Here is a 24,924-nt window from a genome sequence, read left to right on the forward strand (position 1 = left end):
TTCTCACTCTCGTCGCGCTCCCTCTCTCCCGCTCTCTCTCTCTCTCCCTCTCTCTCTCTCTCTCCCGCTCCCCCGCTCTCTCTCTCACTCTGTCTCCCCCGCTCTCGCTCTCTCTCCCTCCCCCGCTCTCTCTGTCTCGCTCCATGTCTGCCGGCCTCTGTCTCCGTGTCGGCCTCTGTCTCTCTGCTCCGCTCCCAGGGCCCGGTCACCCTGGCACCCTGCTCCCAGGGCCCGGTCACCCCGGCAGCCTGCTCCCAGGGCCTGGTTACCACTGCACCTTGCTGCTGGGCCTGCACCTCCTCAGACGGTGATGAAGAGCCTGAGGCCCAGGCTGAGTACATACGCAGGCAGAGCCAGTGCTTGGCCTGGGTCCTGAGCTCACGGCCGGGAAGGCTGCACTGGATATGGAGTTTGGGCGGGAAGCGCCAGCAGAGAAGCAGCTCAGCCCGGGCACCGCCATCTTACTAAAGGAGCCAAAATATCAGGTACGGAAGCTTGTCTGTCATCTTGGTAAAGGAGGCCATGTGCAGTGCCGTGTCTCCGCCATGTTGGCAAAGGAGCTGTAACCGTTGTCAGTCACTGAATGTTTTGGCAGGTCAGGTGGAAACCATTGGCAGGCTGGATTCTGACCCGTGGGCTGGATGTTCTGGAGTGTCGAACTAGGAGGCGTAGAGTAAAAGTTAGAGCCAGACCTTTCAGGAGTGAAGTTAGGAAACATTTCTACACACAAAAGGTGGTAGAAATTTTAAACTCTCTTCCACAAACAGCAGTTGATGCGAGATCAATGTTAATGTTAAATCTGACATTGATAGATCTTTGTTAACCAAAGGTATTAATGGAAATGGGACAAAGTCGGGTATATAGAGTTAGATCACAGATCAACCATGATCTCATTGCCTGGTGGAACAGGCTCGAGGGGCTAAATGGCCAACTCCTGGAATCATAGAAATTTACAGCACAGAAGGAGGCCATTCAACCCTTTGTGCTTGTGCTGGCCCTTTGAAAGAGCAGTTGTGCTTAGTCCCACACACCCACTTGTTGTTTGTAAGCCTGTAAGTTCCTCATTCTCAAATACCTGTCAACTCCCTTTTAAAATGACTGATAGAATCAGGTTCAACAACCTTTTTTAGGTGGAGCGTTCCAGATCCTGACAACTGTCTGCTGTGACAGAAACTGCTGAACTCAATGTTGAGTCCGGAAGGTTGTAAAGTCCTCGAGCTCCCATTGAGCTTCATTGGAACAGGGCTTGAGGCAGAGGTCAGAGTGGGAGTGGGACGGAGAATTATAATGGAAAGTGACTGGAAACCCAGGAACATGCTTGCAGACTGAATGGAGATGTTTCTCAAAGTGATCACCCTATCTGTGTTTGCTCTTCCCAATGTAGAACAGATCTCACTGTGAGCAGTGAATATACTATACGAAATTGCCAAAAGTACAAGTAAATCACTGTTTGGTTTCATCCCACAAAACCCTGAGAATAGCCCAAAGGGAGCTACTTTATTTGAAGAGTAAAAGTTACAAAGTAAAGCAAATCAGTTGCTGGAATATTAAACTCCACCCCAGCTTTCAAGAATATTAACACAGCAGATATAAACCCCACTGTCAGAATGAATATGGTTCAGTCCTGGATGTGATTAACAGCAGCAATAATTACAGAATGCAACAGCTACAGTCACTTGTGAACTCACTGGTGTCTCAGCATTTTGGATATCGATTAAATTCCTTCCCACAGACGGAGCAGGTGAACGGTCTCTCGTTATATTATTATAATATAATACTATCTTTAATATCATCTAATAAGATATTCTTTCTTACAGTTCAGTGGGATGTAAACAGTGACCCCAGCACCTTCAGGAGAGATGGTGCGAAAGCCCCTGTGTGCAGAGTGAGCATCAAATCAATGTGTGTAAATCCTCTCCTAATCCCCTGTAAAAGGAGGTAATAAAAGTCATCACTGTCAGTACAGGATAGAAATTCAGAACAGACAATTCGAGATCCTATGGAACATTTTATTCCTCTCTTGTTTCCCCAAAGCTGTAAATCGCAGTCCCACACACTCTCCCTCCTCCCTGTGCTGAAATCCAAACCCATGACACCATCTGCACCATTTCTTTCCTCCTCTGCCAGTTTTCTCCCTCCCTCTACTGTGGCTGGGTTCAGTTCTCCAGCCCCTGTGTGCAGAGTGAGAATAAAATTAATGAGTCAATGATTTTCTCTCCTGCTCACTGGGACCCTGAAGCCCCGCCCACTCTCTGTTCTGGTCCCACAAATTACCAGATTCATTCAGCTCAATTTCACAACTTGTCTTTGTGTTTTTGTGGGTTCTCTCTCACTCCCTTTTTCCTGTTGTAACTTCATGTTACAGGGTATTAGAAAGGGAGGATTTGCGGAAGGAAACTCAAACATCACCTCAAGATGTGACAGTCACTCGATTCATCAGGATCTGAATATCATCGGCCTTTGATCATGGAAGCAAAAAGTGTGGAGAAACCGTACACGTGTTCTGTGTGTGGACGGGGCTTCAGCCGATCAGCTGGCCTGTCGATACACAAGTGTAGTCAGACTGGGGAGAAGCTGTGGAAATGTGGGGACCGTGAGAAAGAATTAAATTACACGTCTGAGCTGGAAACTCATCGACACAGTCAAATTGAGGAGAGGCCGTTCATCTGCACTGAGTGTGGGAAGGGATTCACTCATTCATCCTCCCTACTCGCACACCAGCGAGTTCATACTGGGGAGAGGCCATTCACCTGCACTGAGTGTGGGAAGGGATTCACTCAGTTCTCAAACCTGCTGACACACCAGCGAATCCACACTGAGGAGAGGCCGTTCACCTGCACTGAGTGTGGGAAGGGATTCATTCATTCATCCACCCTACTCACACACGAGCGAGTTCACACTGGGGAGAGGCCATTCACCTGCACTGAGTGTGGTAAGGGATTCATTCATTCATCTGCCCTACTAAAACACCAGCGAGTTCACACTGGGGAGAGGCCGTTCACCTGCTCTAAGTGTGGGAAGAGATTCTCTCTGTCATGGAACCTGCTGGCACATCAACGGATTCACACTGGGGAGAGGCCATTCACCTGCTCTGATTGTGGGGAGGGTTTCACTTATTCATCCACCCTGCTGATGCACCAGCGAGTTCACTCTGGGGAGAGGCCGTTCACCTGCTCTGAGTGTGGGAAGGGATTTACTCAGTCATCAAAGCTGCTGACACACCAGCGAGTTCACACTGGAGAGAGGCCGTTCACCTGCACAGAATGTGGGAAGGGATTCACTCAGTTATCAAACCTGCTGACACACCAGCGAATTCACACTGGGGAGAGGCCGTTCACCTGTACTGAGTGTGGGAAGGGATTCATTCATTCATCCGCCCTCCTCACACACCAGCGTGTTCATAATGGGGAGAGGCCGTTCACCTGCACTGAGTGTGGTAAGGGATTCATTCATTCATCCGCCCTACTGACGCACCAGCGAGTTCACACTGGGGAGAGGCCATTCACCTGCTCTGCGTGTGGGAAGAGATTCTCTCTGTCATGGAACCTGCTGGCACATCAACGAATTCACACTGGGGAGAGGCCATTCACCTGCTCTGATTGTGGGGAGGGTTTCACTCATTCATCCACCCTGCTGATACACCAGCGAGTTCACACTGGGGAGAGGCCATTCACCTGCTCTGAGTGTGGGAAGGGATTCACTACTTCATCCAAGCTGGTGAAACACCAGCGAGTTCACACTGGTGAGAGGCCATTCACCTGCTCTGAGTGTGGGAAGGGATTTGCTAATTCATCCGCTCGGCTGAGGCACCAGCGAGTTCACACTGGGGAGCGGCCGTTCACCTGCTCTGTATGTGGGAAGAGATTTACTCAGTCATCCCACCTGGTGACACACCAGTTCAGTCACACTGGGGAGAGGTCATTCATCTGCTCTGTGTGTAGGAAGGGATTCACTCAGCCATCCTATCTGCTGAGACACCAGCGAGTTCATAGATAATTACAGGGGTTGGATTCTGCTGTTGCTGCTGTTAATCATATCCAGACTGAACCATGTTCATTCTGACAGTTGAGGTTTATTTCTGATGTCAGTTGCTCCCCTTGGACTGAGCGTCTGCCCCACAGCATCTCTCATTCATGTATGAATAGACCATCATGTCTTCAAACCTCATTTTCAATTTAAATCCACTCAGTAAATGTACTGAACAAAAGATGAACAATAAACAGATCACAGGCCAATCCTGTAACTCTATATTGACAGGAGAAAGTCTGTTCTTTAGCTCAAGAATGAGGCTGTTTCAGCTCTGTGTTTCTAAGCACTCGTAGACTGGAGCTGTTGGACAGACAGGCTGTTCACAACTGTTAACGTGTCAGATATTGAAGGAATTGCTCTTCAAGTAAACTCACCAATTTATTAGCTCAGACTCCGGTCCCTGCTGTAATTAATACTCAGCATCCATTAGTGTTGATTTACAGTCAATCACTGAATCGTCTGGTTAATCTTTGTTACTTGTTTTGTGAAATACTCTCCCTATTAGTGCTGAACTGCTGGATAACTCTGATTACATTTAAATGTGTTTATACATGTTTATAAAGTGTCTGTGTGTCCAGATTGAACTAAGTTGTGATTTGTAACCAATAAATGATGTTTCGGGTATAACTTGTCATCTGGTATCTTGGTGATTTGTCGAGAAAGATTTAATTCACTCACTCAGCAGCTCGAGAGGAACCAGACTGAGGTTTAATGAACATAAGAAATAGGAGCTGGAGGAGGCCATTCGGCCCTTCGAGCCTGCTCTGCCATTCACCCAGATCATGGCTGATCATCTACCTCAACTCCACCTTCCCACACTATCCCATATCCCTTAATTACCGTAATCCCCAAAAATCTATCAATCTCTGTCTTAAATATACTCAATGACTGAGCATCCACTGCTCCCTGGGGAAGACAATTCCAAAGATTAACAACCTTTACAGTAAAGAAATTTCTCCTCATTTCAGTCCTAAATGGCTGATCCCTTATCCTGAGACTCTCTCGATTCCCCAGCCAGGTGAAACATTTTCTCAGTATCGACCCGGTCAAGTCCCTTAACAATTGATGTTTCAGTCAGATCACATCTCCTTCTTCTAAACCTCAGGGAATATAGGCCTAGTCTACTCAACCTCTCCTCATAGGAGGAGATGGAGCAGAGTGGGGGTGCTGTACAATAGTGGTTATGTTATTGAACTAGTAATCCAGAGGCCTGGACTAATGATGCTGAGACATGAATTCAAATCCCACCACTGCAATTAAAAAGCGAGGATCAATATTGGTGACCATGAAACTACGGATTGTCCTAAAAACCCACCTGGTTCACTAATTTCCTCCAGTGCATCTTGTAGATGGTACACACTGCTGCCACTGTGTGTCAGTGGTGGAGGGAGTGAATGTTTGTAGATAGGATGCCAATCTAGTGGGTTGCTTTGTCCTGGATGGTGTCGAGCTTCTTGAGTGTTGTTGGAGCTGTACCATCCAGGCAAGTATTCCATCACACTCCTGACTTGTGCCTTATAGATGGTGGACAGGCTTTGGGGAGTCAGGAGATGAGTTACTCGCCGCAGGATTCCTAGCCTCTGACCGGCTCTTGTCGCGACGGTATTTATATGGCTACTCCCAGTTCAGTTTCTGGTCAATGGTCGCCCCCAGGATGTTGATAGTGGGGGATTCAGTGATGGTACTGCAATTGAATGTCATGGGGAGATGGTTGGAGTCTTTCTTGTTGGAGATGGTCATTGCCTGGCACTTGTGTGACTTGAATGTTACTTGCCACTTATCAGCCCAAGCCTGGATATTGTCCAGGTCTTGCTGCATTTCTGCAGGGACTGCTTCAGTATCTGAGGAGTCGCAAATGGTGCGGAACATTGTGCAATCATCAGCGAACATCCCCACTTCTGAACTTATGATTGAAGAAAGAATTGTGTGTAATAACCTCTGGTGTGGCACCTTATCAAATGCTTCTTGCTTCTTGAAAATCCAAATAAACTACTGTTTCCTCCTTATTCACCTGACTAGTTACATCCTCAAGAAACTCTTAACAGATTTGTTAAACATGATTTCTTCTTCACAAGTCCATGTTGACTCTGCTGAATCATATTATGATTTTCTAAGTGCCCTGTTACCATTTCCCCAGATAATACATTCTAGCATTTTGCCTACAACTAATGTGAGGCTAATTGGACAATAGCTCCCCATTTTCTCTCTTTCTACAAGGTTATTACTGAACCCTTTCTCAACTGATTATTTCATAAAAGTGCTGTACTTGAGTCTTAATTTGGCCTTGTGCCATCTCCTAGTGGGCTTGTCCTGTCAGTGCTGGGTCAGGCCATTGTCCAGCTCAAACAGCCCAGATAACAGGAGCCAACAAACCTTATTTCACTCCTCAGGGTGGTTTGTTTCTTGAGGTTCAGATTATCATTAAAATAACAACACGCACTGTGTCCACCCATCGTTCTCCCAGATGCACGGTCACCTCACAGTCAGGATCATGTGTCTATGAAGGGGAGATTGTTGTCCTGTCTAGACCACCCTGAATACCCTTGCTTTATAATGGTCAGGAGTAGAAGGTCCCAGTACTGTGAGAAGAGCCTCAGGGAATCAGTCCCAGTGATCTTGTAAAACAGAGGAACACATGAGTAGGAGGAGGCCATTCAACTCCTTGAGCCTGTTCCTCTATTCAGTTATATCATGACTGATCCATATCACAACTACCTTTACCAGAGTTGGTTACATATCCCTGTAACCTTACCCAATAAAAATACATCACTCTCAAGTTTTGACATTTTCCTTTTCTCCCCATCCATAGCAGCTTTTTGCGGGGACAGTGTTCCAGATTTCACTATCCTTTGTGTGAAGAAGTGCTTCCTGACAGCACCCCTGAATGGCCCAGCTCTAATTTTAATGTTGTGCCATCTTATTCTGCATTCCACCAACAGAGGAAATCATTTTTCTTTATCGACCCCCTTAAAACCTTTAATTTTCTTTCATATCTGAATTACATCACCCCTTAATCTTCATACTCAATGAAATACAAGCCTAGTCTATATGACCTGTCCTCACAATTTAACCCTTTTAGCCCTGATATCATTCTGGTGAATGTGCAGTGTACCTCCTGCACAGCTGATATATCCTTCCTGAGATGTGCTGCCCAGAATTAAACACCTCACTTCAGATGATGTGTAACCAGAGTTGCATATAACTGCAGCATTACTTTCACCCTTCAGATAAAGGCGGACAATCCATTAGACATTTTAATTCCCTTTTCTCCCAGTCCAGTAGTTTTTAGTGATTTCTGTGCATGAAACCCGAAATCTCTCTGTCCCTTCACAGTTCCTAACTTTTAATCATTTAGAAAATATTCTGATTCATCTTCCTTGGATCTAAGTTACCAGAATGGTTCCAGGGAGGGAGATTTTAGTTACAAGGTGAGGTTGTAAAAGCTGGGGTTGTTCTCCTTCGCACAAAGGACATTTAATCGAAGTGTAAAAGATCATGACAGGCATGGGTAAGTCAGACAAGGAAAACTGTTCCCATTAACTAATGGTACAAGGATTAGTGGACACAGATTGAAGGTTTTGGGCAAGAGATGCAGAGGGAATAGAAGGAAGCACTTTTTTATGCAGTGGGTCTTAATGATCTGGAACTCGCTGCCCATGAGGGTGGTGGAAGCAGAGACAATCACTGATTTCAAGAGGAAACTGGATGGTCACTTGAAGGAAATAAACTTGCAGGACTACAGGGGTCAAGCAGGGGAGTAGGACTGACTGGATTACTGTGTGGAGAACTGTCATGGACTTGATGGGCTGAATGGTCTCCTCTGTTCCATACATGACTCTAATGTGAATGACCTCACACTTCCCACATTGACCTCCTGCTGTCACTGTTTTCTCCGCTCACTAAATCTATCAATGTCTCTTTGCAATTTTTTGCTCCCTTCCACAATACTCAATATGTCACCTAACTCAGTATGTGGATTGATTAAGGAAAGCCAGCAAGGATTTGGTAAGGGAAAATCGTGTTCAACTAACTTGCTGGAGTTTTTGAAGACATAACAGAGAGGGTTGATGAGGGTAATGCTGTTGATGTGGGGTTTTTTGTGGGGGATGTGTAAATGATGCAGAGATCGTCAATGTTAGTGAGTGACAGAGAAAAGGAGCTCTGGGCTATTGATGTGTCTTTTATTTTAAGAAGTTTTTGCTTTGTTCTCATCAATGTTTCATTTCTCTCTCCAGGAGATTTTTTCGCAGCTGTAACATGTCAATGCATGGGATAACATCATGCTGACCATTAGGACCAAGCTAATAGTTTATCAGGCCTGTGTTCTCAACACCTTGCTGTATGGCTATGAAACATGTGTGATTGACAGCTACCAGGGAAAGTAGCTCAATAATTTCCATCTTTGCTGTCTGTGGCCCATTATGGGTCTATCCTGTTAGGACAAAATCACAAATGTGGCAGTCCTCTCAAAGGCAGAGCTCCCAAGTGTGTTGGCACTAATCAAACAGAGGTGGCTTTGGTGGATCAGCCAAGTCCACAAGATGGAGGATGGTTGCAAACCCAAGGACCAAGGTAGCCGGGGCCAGACGACCAGTGGGCACCCAATGCTCCGCTTCAAGGAGGCTTGCAAGCGTGACCTGAAGGCCCTAAATGTCTACTATTGCACTTGGGACTTTCTAGCTGACGAAAGAGGGAAATAGCAACACATCCTGTGGACTGGTGTGCAATACCACGATGACCAGTTGCTGCAGCAGCTTGGCAACAGACGCCAATGTCAAACACAACAACTCACAGCATCACTTGGCAGCTTCATGTGCAGCACTTGTGGCAGAGCCTGCGTCTCAACGGTTGGCTTTTACAGCCATCAGCAAAGGTGAACCAAGAGAAGATACGCCCCCCCTCCCCCACCCCCCCCCCCCCCCCCCCAATGGCTTGTTTGCTGTTTGTCGATCATCTTTCGTAGATGAAAGGATCACAACCCACTGTTTCCCTCGCTCACTCCTTTCTCTCTCTCCCACTTCTCTCATTCAGAGAGAAAGATAGGGAGAAAGAGAGAGACACACAGAGAGAAATCCACAATCAGAACTCAACGAATGACCTCCTTCTATGCTGTAAATGACTCTATGACTCTAAAATGAGTTAAAATGGCTGCTGTACATTGCATTTAAACATCAAAATGCATCTCACTGCCTAAAACACAAGCATTATTCAGGAATTATAACAAACAAAAGGACAAAGAAGGACCAGAAATAAAGGTACTGAATTGGGGGAAGGCCGATTTCAATATGATAAAACAGGATTTGGCCAAAGTGGACTGGGAGCAGCTCCTTGTGGGAAAGTACATCAGACCAGTGGGAGTCATTCAAAAAGGAAATAGTGAGAGTTCAGGGCCAACATGTTACCGAAAGGTGAAGGGTCGGACCAAAAAGTCCAGGGAACCCTTGATGTCAAGGGATATAGAGGATTGGATCATGGGGAAAAAAGGAGGCTTATGGCAGATTCAGAGGGCTGAAAACAGTGCAGGTGCTCGTGGAGTATAGAAAGTATAGGGGGTGGGGTACTTAAAAAAGTAATTAGAAGAGTGAAGAGGGGGCATGAAAAATCACTGGTGGACAAGCGAAAGGAACATCCCACAGCGTTTTATAAGTATATTAAGGTCAAGAGGATAACCAGGGAAAGAGGAGGGCCCATTAGGGACCAAAGTGGCAATCTCTGTGTGGAGCCGGAGGATGTAGGTGAGGTTTGAAATCATTACTTTTCATCTGTGTTCACTATGGAGACGGATGATGTCAGTGTAGGACTCAGGGAGGGGGATTGTGATATACTTAAACAAATTAGTATTGAAAGGGAGGAGATATTAGCGGTTTTAACGGGCTTAAAAGTGAATAAATCCCCAGACCCAGATGAGATGTATCCCAGACTGTTATGTGAGGCAAAGGAGGAGATAGCAGGGGCTCTGACACAAATTTTCAAATCCTCTCTGGCCACAGGAGAGGTGCCAGAGGACTGGAGGACAGCAAATGTGGTACCATTATTTAAGAAGAGTAGCAGGGATAGACCAGGCAATTACAGGCCAGTGAGTCTCACATCAGTGATAGAGAAACTATTGGAAAAAATTCTGAGTGACAGGATTAATCTCCACTTGGAGAGGCAGGGATTAGTCAAGGATACTCAGCATGGCTTTGTCAGGGGGAGATCACGTTTAACAAACTTGATTGAATTTTTTGAGTAGGTGACTAGATGTGTAGATGAGGGTAAAGCAGTTGATGTAGTCTACATGGACTTCAGTAAGGCTTTTGATAAGGTCCCGCATGGGAGATTGGTCAAGAAGGTAAGAGCCCATGGGATCCAGGGCAATTTGGCAAATTGGATCTAAAGTTGGCTTAGTGGCAGGAGGCAGAGGGTGATGGTCGAGGGTTGTTTTTGTGATTGGAAGCCTGTGACCAGTGGTGTACCGCAGGGATCGGTGCTGGGACCCTTACTGTTTGTAGTGTACATTAATGGTTTAGACGTGAATATAGGAGGTATGATCAGTAAGTTTGCAGATGACACAAAAATGGGTGGTTTTGTAAATAGTGAGAAAGAAAGCCTTAGATTGCAGGATGATATTTTTTTTTAATATTCCTTCATGGGATGTGGGCGTCACTGGCCAGGCCAGCATTTATTGCCCATCCCTAATTGCCCTTGAACTGAGTGGCTTGCGAAGCCATTTCGAGGGCATGTAAGAGTCAACCACATTGCTGTGGATCTGGAGTCACATGTAGGCCAGACCAGGTAAGGACATTAGTGAACCAGATGGGTTTTTACAACAATCGACAATGGCTTCATGACCTCCATGAGACGAGCTTTAAATTCCAGATTTATTCATTGAATTCAAATTCCACCTTCTGCTTTGGTGGGATTCGAACCCATGTCCCCAGAGCAATACCTGGGTCTCTGGGTTACTAGTCCAGTGACAATACCAGTATGCCACTGCCTCCCCTAAAGCACATAGATGGGCTGGTAAAATGGGCAGAGCAGTGGCAAATGGAATTTAATCCTGAGAAGTGTGAGGTGTTGCATTTTGGGAGGACTGACAAGGCAAGGGAATATATAATGGATGGTCAGACCCTAGGAAATACATAGGGACCTTGGTGTACTTGTCCATAGATCACTGAAGGCAGCAGCGCAGGGAGATCAGGTGATTAGGAAGACATTTGGGATACTTCCATTTATTAGCTGAGGCATAGAATATAAGAGCAGGGAGGTTATGATGGAGCTGTACAAAATGCTAGTTAGGCCACAGCTGGAGAATTGTGTACAGTTCTGGGCACCACACTATAGGAAGGATGTGATTGCACTGGACAGGGTGCAGAGGAGATTCACCAGGATGTTGCCGGGGCTGGAGCATTTCAGGTATGAAGAGAGACTGGATAGGCTATGGTCATTTTCCTTCGAGCAGAGAAGGCTGAAGGAGGCACCTGATTGAGGTATACAAAATTATGAGGGGCATAGATTGGGTAGATAGGAAGAAACTTTTTCCCTTAGCGGAGGTGTCAATAAGATTTAAGGTAAATGAGTAGGAGGTTTAGAGGGGATTTGAGGAAAATAAAATTCTCCCAGAGGGTGGTTGCAATCAGGAACTCAGTGCCTTAAGAGGTGGTGGAGGCAGGAACCCTCACTATATTTAAGAAGTATTTAGGTGAGCACTTGAAATGCCAAAGCAGCCAAGACTATAGGCCAAGTGCTGGAAAATGGGATGGTAGGAAGGTGCTTGATGGCCGGCACGGACACGATGGGCCGAGGGCCTGTGTCTGTGCTGTGTAACTCTATGACTCTAAGACAAAAGCAGGGATGTAATGCTGGAATTGTTTAGGCCACAGTTGGAGTACTGCGTACACATCTGGCCACCACATTACAGAAAGGACATTATTGGTCTGGAGAGAGTACGGAGGAGATTTACAAGAATATTGCCAGGGTTTGGAAGTTGCAGCAATGCAGAAATATTGGATTGGCTAGGGTTGTTTTCCTTAGAACAGAGAAGTCTGAGGGGTGAATTAATTGAGGTGTACAAAATTATGAGGGGCCTAGATAGAGTAGACAGGAAGGACCTGTCTCCCCTAGTGGAGAGGTCAATTACCAGGGGACACAGATTTAAGGTGATTGGTAGAAGGATTAAAGGAGAAATGAGAAAAACCGTTTTCACCCAGAGGGTGGTGGGTGTCTGGAATTCACTGCCAGGAACAGTGGTGGAGGCAAAAACTCTCAAAAAACTCTTTCAAAATGTACCGGGAAGTGCACCTGAACTGATGTAACCAGCAAGGCTGCAGACCAGGTGCTGGAAGAGGGGATTAGATCGAGCAGGTAGTTTTTCCAGCAAGCACGGACACAACAGGCTGAATGACCTCCTTCAGTGCCATAATTTTTCTATAGTTTTAAATAACATTGGAGAACGCTAAGGATTTATCCAGTAATCAATGATAATTTCATGCCACCTTCAGTGAGCTGAGTTGAAAAAAAGACCAGATTTGCCTGAGTTAATGAAGTCCAGAATACAGCACGGGCTGTCATGGTGGGATTGAACTCTCAGCCTCTGACAACAACCCATGGCCTGTGGATGATAAGTGCAATGACAACACAACAGCATCATATATCCAAACAAGGCACTGACAGCACCCTGGGCTGAAGCCTTGGCCTGTATGGGAATTAAACCCATGATCATTGTGTTATTACCGCAGTGCTCTACCCACCTGAGCTACCAGGTCTTGCTGTATAATTGTGATGTTAATGTTAATGTTTCAGGTCTGTGACCTTTCATCAGAACTCTGTTTCTCTCTCAGCAGATGCTGAGTATTTCCAGCAGTTACTGTTTTGATTTCCAACATGTACAGAATGTTGCTTTTATTTCTATTTTCAAATGTCTTTGAGAAAGTCGATCTATCCAGAAACCCTGGATTACCAACTCAACAATGCAACCACTTGGCCTGCAGTTTGAATGAATTGTGCTTGCAAATTCGTCTCATTTCCATCTTCCAAAGCAAAGACCTCGATTGATAGGATAATCCTGAAGAAAATAAATGTCAAATAAATCAGCTTTTGTTTAAACACATTGTTGTAGATTTGTTGTCTTTCCCACCTGAGTGTTTAACATCACCAGGCTGGAGCTCAGACAGGACAATCTGGGGGAGGATCGTACAGCAGGAACAGAACTTCAGCCTGAACACAGTCCTTCAGGATCACACTGAGAGGGACAAACAGCACTTTGGTCTTTCTTGTCTCTCTTCACTGACAGCAAAGTCACCTTGTGGGTTGATCCTGAGGCCTGTAAGAAATGTGTTCCAGCCGCTCTCTTCTATGTTCAGAGCTCCTGGGAACGGAACAGAAGGCTCCTTTACAACTATAAGTAGAGTCAAGAGGAACAACAGTGAATGCTGGAAACGTGCTGTCAAATCAGAGATTGGTGTAAAACTGGGTTTTGTTCTTGACTGAAAGTGAAACAGCAGGTTTAAGTTTCAAGTCTGAAAATCAAGATTGTATTACTCTGTGGAGATTGAATGTGTTTGTGTGACAGTCCTGAGTCTACAATTTTAACACTGGTGTGACTTAATTTCAAACAAACCTTTTGAAACTAAATAAATTCAAGTCTGCATTAGTAGCAGAAGGAGGAGTTCACTTCTGGTACAATTATACAACAGATATTTAATATCCAGATAAAGAAGGACCTGCAGCGTGTTGCCAGGAATTACATATTTTATTGAAGTATGAGTGTTAGACACCAGGATAACTAGAAATACACAGAACATCCACAGGGGTGCTATCACTTCAGTTACTCTGGGATCACTCCCACTGTGGAACTCCACCACTGCCTCTGCTGAAGGTTGTAGGCTGAGGGAGTGGAGCCTCCAGGAGTGAACTGTGAGAAAGCTGGGTTTCAGTATCTTTTCAAATATAAGGTGAGGTACCAGAGGAATCCTTACTAAGGATCTGTCTGGGGTTTTACTTGCCCATGTCAGTCTATGGGTGAATGATGCCTGACTCCCCGAACTGTTTTACATTGAACTCAGTTTGGAACAAGCTGAATTCTGTTTTCAGGAGAATCGGGACGAATTTCACCCACAATTGAGGAAGACAAAAACAGCCATTAGAGAAGCTGAGAGATATTTGGAAAAGAATATGGTGCACAATGGTGGTAATAGTGGCAAAAGCTTTTCCAGCTACATCAGGAGTGAGAAGATGGATACAGATGGTTTCGAGCCACTGAGACACAGTTCAGGACAGATTGAAACAGATTACCAGGCTATGACAGAACTGTTAAATGACTGTTTCACATCAGTCTGCACTCCAGTGGATGATGCTCAGATTCCAGCTGTGGGATGTGCTGTCGACAATAACATCATAAATATTAAATTAGAAAGGGATTGTCATCCTGGATAAAATAGGAAATCTCAAACCTGATGGTTTTCCAGGTCCAGATGATATCTACCCAAGGGTATTGAAAGAGATGGGACGGGTGATCTGTGAGCCCCTTGTCTGTATCTTCAACAGCTCAGTAGAGTCAGGGATTATTCTCTAAGATTGGAAGGTAGCTCACGTAGTTCCCATTTTCCAAATCAGAGACAAATCAGAGCCAGGGAACTACAGACCCATCAGTGTGAGCTCGATCACAGGGATGTTTGCAGGGATCCGAAGAGACGTTGTTTCTGATCACTGGGGAAGAGGAGTCATTAGAGATACTCAACACAGCTTCGGAAAAGAAGATCATTTCTTACAAACGTGTTTGTGTTTTGTGAAGAAGTTGCTGTGTTGGTGGGTGAGAGGAATCTGTTTACATTGTCTATCTCAGGGTGTAATCCAACAACAACATAGAGGTTTGTGGGGCTGAAGGAGGTGAGCTGTTGTCCAACTAGTGTTTTGTTCCAACATAACCACTCTCCCATTTTCCATTGACTTCAATGTGATGGAAACTGGCAGTTTGAACCGGTCAGCATTTGAACGATATTTGCAAATGATATGGGGATCTCTTGCAGTTGGGATCTTTCTTTATTCTGTCCCCTCGCGGTGTTAGAGAACAGACATTCTCCTGTACTCAAGGAGCTGCAGTGTTATGGTGATGGTGGCATAGTGGTAATGTAATGGGATTTCAGTCTGGGGGCATGGGTTTAAACCATGGCAGCTGGTGGAATTTAATTTGAATTAATTAAAACTTCAATTAACTAAAAAATCTGGAATCAAAAGCAACTCTTAGTTATGATGTTATAAAACTGTCATTGATTATTATAAAAACCCATTTGGTTCACCAATGTTCCTTCGGAATGAAATAATGCTGTCCTTACTTCACCTGGTCTACATGTGACTCCAGACACACAGCACTGCTTGGTGTAGCGTCTTGAAGAGTTTAAGCTGAATAAGCAGTGATTATTTGTAATAATTCTTTCAGATATTATTAAAGTAACTGTGCTATGTGTAAGCTGAGTTAAACATGGTCTGAGGCTGAGAAGCAAAGCCTGATGCTGAGCCACGGCTGTGTTAAAAACTGGCAGGACAGCAAGAAAGAAACCTTGAGTTAAATATGAAAAGAATGTCCTGATATGTTTGAAACTAACAGATAGTGAAAGACGGAATATTAATTAAATTACAATAAAAACAGAAGATTAAAGCTTCTAAGACCTGTTCTCACTCGAGTAAAAGACATTGCTGGACCTCATGTAACAACTGTATGAATTTCGAGATAAGGAATAACAAAGGTGCAAGAAAATGGAACAAAGAGATACCAGAATATTAAGCATAAATTTCATTTTAAAGTTTTTTAAAAATGATGATTAAACAGAATGAGTGAGATAGTCCAGGCATGTGTCAGCTGCCACGGAGGCTCAAAGGCAAAAAAGGGTATAAAAGAACAGCTATTGAATATGCGAAGCAGAACGAGAAACCCAGAGGAAGAAAGAAGAGATTCTTCAGAGAACAGAACCCAGCAAGAGAAAGAGAGACCACAGTCACTCGGAGGGCTACCGCCGAGGTTCTGAGTATCAGCCTGTGATTATTGTCTTTGTTAAATATTACTTCTCTGCACTGAATGTAAACTGCTGAATAAATCTACAACACTGATAACCATTATATATCTGTACCCAAAGTGATTTGTTGTAGTCACGAACAAGTCGCCCTTGTTGGCTTAAATTGAATCCTGAAAGTAGCAGGAAAGCCACAATTGGCACCCCAGAGATGGGACTCTGACTGACAACTGAAACTAGTTTTTGTTGAGTATTAGGCAGCAGACACCAGGGTTTTCATCTTCACATTTTTTTAAACAGCGAGACACGATCTACTCAGTGCACCAAGATGCCTGAAGGAGATCTTTGGACAAAGAAGCTGAATGCACCGCATTTGCAATTTATGGATCAGAACCTCAGATTCTTGGTGGACACAAAAGATCAATGAACTACAATGACTCATATAAAACATATGAGGGGGATCTCCCGGTTTGGACAAGCAATAGTAAAAGAGATAGTGTAACCACATAATAGTTTGTGGTCTTCTCCCAGGAAGAGTTTCCATGTGAGAAATAAAAGAGGGATATGGAGTGGGTTTTCGGTGCAAGGTAAAGGAGGCCCGAGTGTGTGGAAATTTCTGGGAAAGAATAAAGGGACTTGGGAGCAGATAAAAGAATCAAACCAAGGCCCAGTGGTTTCAGAGAGTGAAGGATACATCCAATGTGTTGGCCATGATGGTGGAAGATACACGAAGGGCAGTGCTCTTGTTTTGGGTCAAATGTATGGTCCGATAACAGAAATTGGGACAATGAAACTTTTTAGTAAATTTGAAGCAATGGGGAGGATATAACTACTCTAAAATTGATTGGGGGGGGGGGGGGGAGGGGATGTGGAATAGCTAGAGTCAGGATAAGATTCAAGGATACAATAACTGCATGCACAAGACCAATGGGTAGCTCAACAGTGTAATGCTCACACTGTATGAGAAGGAGGATAGTTCAGATGTTTGGGGTCAGGGCCAAGAGAGGAAATGTCCTCAATTAGAAGCAGGACCTGGAAATGGCCTTGTAATTATCCCCACCCACAAAGCAGTATATCACTGGGTAATACCAGAAGTGGTCCCTGTCATTTTAAACTTAACTGATTTAGTATTGCCCAAATGGTGTCCCAATAAAACAATAGAGTTAACTCAAGGGATGATACAGCAGATTTTTGACTGGTATTGGGAAAAGACTACCTTGTCCCAAGTGTAGAGGATGTACAAAATGCATTCCTCGATGAGAACAATACTAGAAATGAAATGAATCAAACAAGAAGTAGGCGAAAGAGAGGCTTGATAAATGCTGGATTTACTGGTTTAATACAGTCACCTCAATGATTAACTCTATGGATTTGGCAGTTTCACAGATACAGTTATGGATGGTACAGGAGAAATTGATAAATATACTCAGTAAACAAAATAGCACAGACCATGAAGAGCTGGGAGAGGATCAGACAATGGGCGTGCACTTACGAGACATTATACACGAGACAGAAAATCATGTGAGAAATATTAATAACATTACCCGAGAGGACAGAAAGGCCGCTGGCCAAGCAACGCATAATGATGTATGTGTCATGTATGGGAATTGGTTGGTAGAACGGTTCAGAGACAACCTAGAAGTTAGCAATGAAGGACACCTCCCCACTTGGGTAACAAATAGACATTTATCAGGATGATCCTGCTAACAGGACAATGCAGAATGCTGTAAAATTAGGAGTCTGATTGAGGTTCGTCGGTCAAGCACAAATGTTGCAAGGTGGGGAACCAAAAGCTATTGGGACTAGTAGTACACATGTCCAGTCTTATGAATCGAACCATGCCTAATCCTCTGTTTAGAACAGAAAACATAGGGATTGTGAGGGAAAGTGTCATTAATCGATTCCTGACATCACTCCAATAGTTTATCAGGTTAGAAGAACTAACTTGGATAGAATGAAACCTGCAGGGATACAGAACAAACATGGATGCCCTCATTTGCCCCTATGATTTATATGATCATTAAAGAGACACATGTGCTTTCAATTGGAATGGGAAGGGGCTGAACTGTACTGTGGAAGTTACAGGTTCATCAGATGTGAGAGCTAGAACGGCCTACGTACAAGAAGGGAAGTCCTGTTTTATCACCTTAGAAGACGATTAGCATCACGGGAAATGAAATGTTCAAATTGGGACCGACTGTATTCCACCACCCAAAACCACAGTGACAGGGGGGGAAACCCTCCTCGCCATTGCTTTGCCTGACCAACGGGTCTTACAAGTAAAAGATGGCTTGAACATAAACCTAGAGGTTTATGTCACTAAATTTGGGTACCACATCCCTGAACTACCTAGAACCTGAACAACATTAATAAGTCAAGTGAACACCTCCCAACACTGTTATAACACACTACAGCAAGGAAATAAAACTATAGCTAAGGAAATTCCAGGGGTAGGGGATTTATCACATTGGTGGGAAACAGGGTTAAACATGGAAATTCCCCTCTGGATTAGAATAATTTCACATGTATTGGTTATAACCCAGTTATTGGCACTAATATACTTACTGATCCACACTTGCTATTTGAAGTACCTGGTGTGCCAGAAAAGATCACAATTAAACATAATCACTGCACAAAATGTCTTGGAAATGAGTAAATATGTAAGTTCAAAGTATATGAGAATTTAATTTGAGTGGTCGGCATAAATGCCTTGCCCTCAGGGTGGGGATCTTGTCAGATAATTCACTGCTTGGTGTATTGTTTCAAACCCACTAAGATCACCCAGATAGGGAATGATATCATGTTCCCTGTACCTACTTAAAACATCACTGAAATCAGAGTCGACTTTGGAATGCAGGAGGAAGCATTAAAGACAATAATTCAGTGGAGACACCCCACACCCCTCTATCCTTAGATTTATAATCCATAATTAAAATATTGCAACATCCCAAAAGCACTGGTTTAAGATGTGACAAGATAATGAAGATTGAGAGAGAAGAATTGGAAATTTGGGAAATAGACATAGGTGGGAAACAGTTGTGAATACAAGTCAACATCCCTGACTCAGAACTATTTCTATTCTGTTCACTTTGATACAAACAATGGTCACAATTGTAATAATAGCCGTCCTCTGTTACTTGAGAAATCTTACCTCAAGACAGCTGAAGAACACTGAATTGAGCTGGAACCCAGCTCTTATGTCTAAAAGAAAGTAATAGTCAATGAAAAGTAGTGAGGGGTCAATATATTGTCATATATTTCACCCACAAACTGGGGAGTTGTAAGTAGGTTGGGTAGCTAGATTTTTAGCTTAACTTGACTATTTTCACACTGTATCCTCTGTAATAACTAACAATATCAAGGAAATCATCTTAATACTAACATATGAACAAAGAAGTTAATTTTGTGTCTTGTATCAGCAACTACATGTATATATTAAGCAGCAACCCATCAAGAAACAATGATTACAAAGCAATGGACCTTGACTGAGTTATAATTAATGAATTAAGAATCATGTTAGAAAGAATGGGCTTTAATTTAAAAGTATTAAGTTTAAAAACTAAGTCTGAAGCTTGTAAGAAATTCAGTATCAGTAGGACTTTGTAACTCACTGTGACACAGTCAGCAGAAAAAGTATTGTGACCCTGATAAGATTCATTAACTTTGCTAAAAAAGAATCAATTTCTGTACAAATTCATACTGTCCAAGGAGATAACAACCGTAATGAATAGAACTCTTCATAGGTTTTTATCGCAATTATTGTCAACATGTTTTATCGATTAAGCCTCAATTAGAGTAGGGTAGTAACTGACTTCACAGGACCTGGACCAACCATCAGGGAAACGAGAAAGGTGGTCTGATGGCCAAAAAGGGTATAAAAGAACAGCTATTGAACAAAAGAAGCAATACAGAAAGTCCAGAGCAAGGAAGAGTATCTTCAGTCAACAGAACACAGCAAGAGAGAGACTGCACCACAGTCACTCAGAGGGCAACCACCGAGGATCTGAGGAACAGAAAGCCACTATTGTCGTTGTTAAGTATTACTTCTTTACACTGAATATAAATTACTTAATAAATCTGCTACACTTAAACCCAACATATACCAGCACCCATAGTAGTTTGTTGTAGTCAGGGACAAGTCACCCTTGTTGGATTAAATGGAATCCTGAAAGTAGCAGGAAAGCTACACTTTCTTGACAAATCACCAAGATACCAGACTACAAGTCATGGCCAAAACATCATTTTTTGGTTTCAAATCACAACTTAGTTAAATCTGGGCACACAGACACTTTATAGACATGTATAAATACATATAAATGTAATCAGCAGTTGAGCACTAATAGGGAGAGTATTTCACAAAAATAAGTAACAAATACCGGGGTGAGAGTGGCAAAAGATCAAAAGGTCTGAAAATTAGTGGCTGAAGACTAAAAATGACTGATTTTTTTTTTACAATGAATCATGTAATTATAACACTGTTATTCAAGCAAACTAGTTGTGTAATGGTAATTTTGTACAATTTTGCATATGTAATGAATAAAATTGCACTGTACTCAGAATACAATTTCATGAGACTTAACTGACAGCTGATAATTGGTTTTACAGAGCTTCATGTTCTCAATGTCCTGCTTCTGCCTATTTATAGCTTGTTCATGTAAAAGGTGTTCTGTGAAGATGTGTCAACTTTAATGGAAAGCCTTTCCTTGGGCCTTGCCGCCTGAGCCTAACTGAGGCAGGTTTTGTCGAGGTGGCCTGCCCCACCACACATGAAAGTCAAGTCAAGAAGGCTGAGAAGTCTAGTTCTCCATGAAACTACATTTTCACAAGATCAGTTTGAGTCAGCAGACCGCCTGTATGATTCAGAGACTGAAGAACATCATCGTCAATGTGTGTGTAAATATTTTTTAAAGTCATTTCACTCCATTATTTACATAGTTGTCTTTTATGTGTCTCCATTTTAGGAAAGGGGATGTTGTGATATGGTTTTGACAGTTTAAATGCTATTCACCATCAGAGGAAGTGATGTCACAAAAACACGTGATCAGTTCACTGGAGTTGAACGTGACACCTGGTCACATGTGTGAGACAAGCTCTCCTGTAAGTGTGTTACTGTACCAATAAAGAACTCACAGTTTATGACAACTCAACTGAAGATTGTTTAGTTCCTTATTGCTATATAAAAGCAATAAACACAGCAAGACCACTAGAGAATTGACTGCGCTGCCCGGCAAGTTAACTGACATGCGCTGCTATTCCTGTTCCTTCACTTCAGTCTACTTTCACCACAGAGATGTTTCTCATACAAAATGGCCTGTTTAGTTTGAACAGAAATGATTTATCCAGGTAATGACAGCACTGAGTGATGAAGGCATAAGCATTAAATGGACAGTAACATGAAACAGAACCACAAGCTGCGGATGTACAAGTTTCAATTTCCAAAACGCAACAACAGAATCAATGCGGCTCCTGTGAAATGTGCAAGGAAACACATGGGCTGTCATATATCAGCAGAAACAACTGACACACATCAAATCCTGTTAGTTTCATGTGGCATCGCCTTCTGCTTCTATCACTGCTTTTCCTCCAGCTCCCTCTGCTCCTCCAGCTTGCAGGTGAATGAGCTGCTTGATGCAAACAGACCAAATTCGTGAAAGCCAGCCTGACCTGGAAAGCAGGGAGTGGGAATGAAGGATGCAGGACATTGAGAAACGATGGGTTTCACAGATAACAGGATAAATAAGCACCAGGATCTCATCTTCCTGCTTCTTCCAGATACTGAACGCATGAATATACAAGAGTTGTTCCCATTCGCAATTAGACACTGTCACCCTCTTCCAATCTTTTACAAGTTGCTTAGCTTTGAAACTGCATATTTCTGACAGGTTTTCAATGTGAAGATAGTGGAGCTACAAGAAAGTAATGTTATTCAGCAGATGTAGTGCAAGAAGATACCGAATCGGCCAATGATAACAATGAATGTTTGATGAGTTGAGCAGCAGTAAAGGGTTGGCACCATTTAAAATGTCATTCAGCAGGTTCCAGATCTGGTGATTGAAATGACAAGAAAACTTCTCACTGAATTTCCTCATTGTCATGAGATCAAAAGGAAAGGGCACAAGGCAAGAAAGTATATTTGGCTGTAATGGGTTGTGAGATGGCAGAATGAAGGCAGCATTAGTGGTGTTGAGAAACATACAATTATAGAAAGGTACAACACAGAAGGAGGCCATTCAGCCCAGCATGCTTTTTGACAGAGCAGTTGTGTTTGGTTGCTCAGGAGTGATATTTGTGCAAGTTTGTATAGCAAGCAGAAAAAGCTATCCCATTACCAGCAACATTTTGCCTTGCACTATCATCCTTTTAGTCAGTATATCACTCCATGTGGCAACTTTTCCACAGCCCTTAAATTGCTTTCATTCACTCACCAACTGTATCTGTAATTGTTCTTGTCAAGTTACATCACTGATTCTCCAGCTCTGATCAAAAATCACCAACCGAGAGCTTTAAGAGCGTTCTTCACTCCGCATTTTCTGTTTTCATGCAACAAGTAATTGAAAGTTGCCACAGCAGCAAGAAGTTCTGATTTACCTAATCAAGAATGGAAACCAGAGGATGGTATTAAGAGGATTGAATCTAAACCACTAGACGACCAGGGAAGCTCTGCAATGCTCCTCAGGTTAGCTGCTTTTCCTATTTTACTGTCAGCAGGAAACATCTATGATTTGAAGAAGATTTGAGTTCTGCCACTATCATTTTACACAAAGAAATCTGGTTCAACTTATTGAAACCAAACAGTATTCCCACTCATTCACTGAAGGTGCTATTTTTCCTCTAAATTTTGCAAGGATGTTTAGGAAAACACTTTTTTCTGGTTGTTTTCAGTGTTTATTTCTCACCCAATTTTACATTTGTCATCTAACAAAACTACAATATGTAATTAATACATTTCAATGTTTAAAATTGGAAAAATGAGCTTTGCATCAATTGGTTTGATAGATTATAGCAGATGCAGATTTGATTGGTAAACAAGTCTGTGATCTCACCAGGCAGGTAACTCAAGAGAACAGATACAAAGTTTGCTGTGAACAGGTCTTGAACCTTCACAGGGAAAGCCCCATTAAATTTCAAATCCAATGCCTTAACCACTCGGCCATCACAGCTTAAAAAACTGTCTGCTCTGTAATTAAATTATCCATACAAAGCATTAGAGAACTGCCCTTTTTTGTATGTTCGTTCATGAGATGTGGCGTCGCTGGCTAGGCTAGCATTTATTGCCCATCCCTGAACATCTTCTGGGCATCATTGTCTGTGAGCCTTGAAGTGTGTTGTATCTCCCAGTTGATGTGATAATGAACATGATGGAGTCAGTGAATGTTAGAGCACAGAAGGAAGCCTGTCGACCCACCGAGCCTGTGCTGGCTCTCTGAAAGAGAAGCGATGACCCTGTAACTGCTGCCTTCCGTGTTGTTTTGGTCGCTGTGAGGTGACTATGGAGTGACCTGCCCATGGCGCATTCCTGGACAGAATGTATGGAGGTTGTGAGTTGCTCAAGCATCAAAACACCCCTCTCAGCCTTCCTAGAGGGGTCCAAAGGAGGGCAGAGCTCAACGTTTGGCAACAGTTTGGCTGCAGGAACTGCTGGAAACATGACAAAGGTGACACATGACCGCATTAGGGGTTCCTCTCATGATTTTCTGTGAGGGTTTACTCTCCTGGCCTGAGTCTCTCCTGAGACAACCACAAGGCAGTGGGGTTGTTAGCTCGTATCCCTCAGCAGGGGCCCTATCAAGTGGGAAGAACAGTCAGTTTAATACCATAATCCATCTTTTCTCCATAAGCCTGGAAATTTGTCCTCTTCAAGAATGTTCAAGGACTCCTGGGTAGGTATTTTCCTTAAAGGTGCGGAGCTCCGTGGACTCGGCCTCATTTCCCGGCGGAGCAGCAGGAGAAGGTAGCGACTCTTCGGTGGGTGTGTGAAGGCATCAGGAGCTGTGTTTTAAAAGTAAGTACTTACTGTTTTACTTACTGTTTTCCTTGTCTTTGAGTTTCTTTTGGCGCCGGAGGAACCGGAAGCTGGTCGGCAGCGAGGACTCCTGGGTAGGTATTTTCCTTAAAGGTGCGGAGCTCCGTGGACTCGGCCTCATTTCCCGGCGGAGCAGCAGGAGAAGGTAGCGACTCTTCGGTGGGTGTGTGAAGGCATCAGGAGCTGTGTTTTAAAAGTAAGTACTTACTGTTTTACTTACTGTTTTCCTTGTCTTTGAGTTTCTTTTGGCGCCGGAGGAACCGGAAGCTGGTCGGCAGCGAGGACTCCTGGGTAGGTATTTTCCTTAAAGGTGCGGAGCTCCGTGGACTCGGCCTCATTTCCCGGCGGAGCAGCAGGAGAAGGTAGCGACTCTTCGGTGGGTGTGTGAAGGCATCAGGAGCTGTGTTTTAAAAGTAAGTACTTACTGTTTTACTTACTGTTTTCCTTGTCTTTGAGTTTCTTTTGGCGCCGGAGGAACCGGAAGCTGGTCGGCAGCGAGGACTCCTGGGTAGGTATTTTCCTTAAAGGTGCGGAGCTGAGTAAACCCGAGCCACTACACATGTAGTGTCTCCCACCCATCCTCCTCCTCTAACCTAATAATAAGACCCTTTTTACCCTCCTCCTCTAACCAAAAAGGACTGAGCAGGTAAGCTATTTACTGTTTTTGTTAATATCTATAGTTGTACTTAACTAAGGGGTAATTGAATAAAAGAAATGGCAGCCAGTGTAGTGCAGTGCTCCTCCTGCAGAATGTTCGAGGTGAGGGAAACCTCCGGTGGCCCTGCCGACTTCACCTGCTGGAAGTGCATCCGTCTCCAGCTCCTATCAGACCGTGTTAGGGAATTGGAGCTGGAGCTGGATGAACTGAGGATCATTCGGGAAGCT

At 43.6% G+C, this 24,924-nt stretch overlaps 1 protein-coding gene, 1 non-coding gene and 1 pseudogene across 3 annotated transcripts in view; 1 reads left to right on the plus strand and 2 right to left on the minus strand.

Moving 5' to 3' along the window:
• LOC137349346 (zinc finger protein 229-like) overlaps positions 1-4,564 on the plus strand; it is a 30,782-nt gene extending 26,218 nt beyond the window's left edge. For both annotated transcript variants that reach the window (XM_068014866.1, XM_068014865.1), the window contains one exon: positions 2,366-4,564. In XM_068014866.1, coding sequence (XP_067870967.1) covers positions 2,467-3,996 — 1,530 coding nt within the window. In that variant the 5' untranslated portion in view covers positions 2,366-2,466 and the 3' untranslated portion in view covers positions 3,997-4,564. The remainder of the gene's footprint in view (positions 1-2,365) is intronic.
• LOC137348821 (zinc finger protein 585A-like) overlaps positions 1-24,924 on the minus strand; it is a 131,419-nt pseudogene that overhangs the window by 45,340 nt on the left and 61,155 nt on the right.
• On the minus strand, positions 23,094-23,176 carry trnas-uga (transfer RNA serine (anticodon UGA)). Its single transcript has one exon. It is a non-coding gene; the product is annotated as a tRNA-Ser (tRNA).

Source organism: Heterodontus francisci, chromosome 34, assembly GCF_036365525.1.
Source record: "Heterodontus francisci isolate sHetFra1 chromosome 34, sHetFra1.hap1, whole genome shotgun sequence".
NCBI classification, from domain to species: Eukaryota; Metazoa; Chordata; class Chondrichthyes; order Heterodontiformes; family Heterodontidae; genus Heterodontus; species Heterodontus francisci.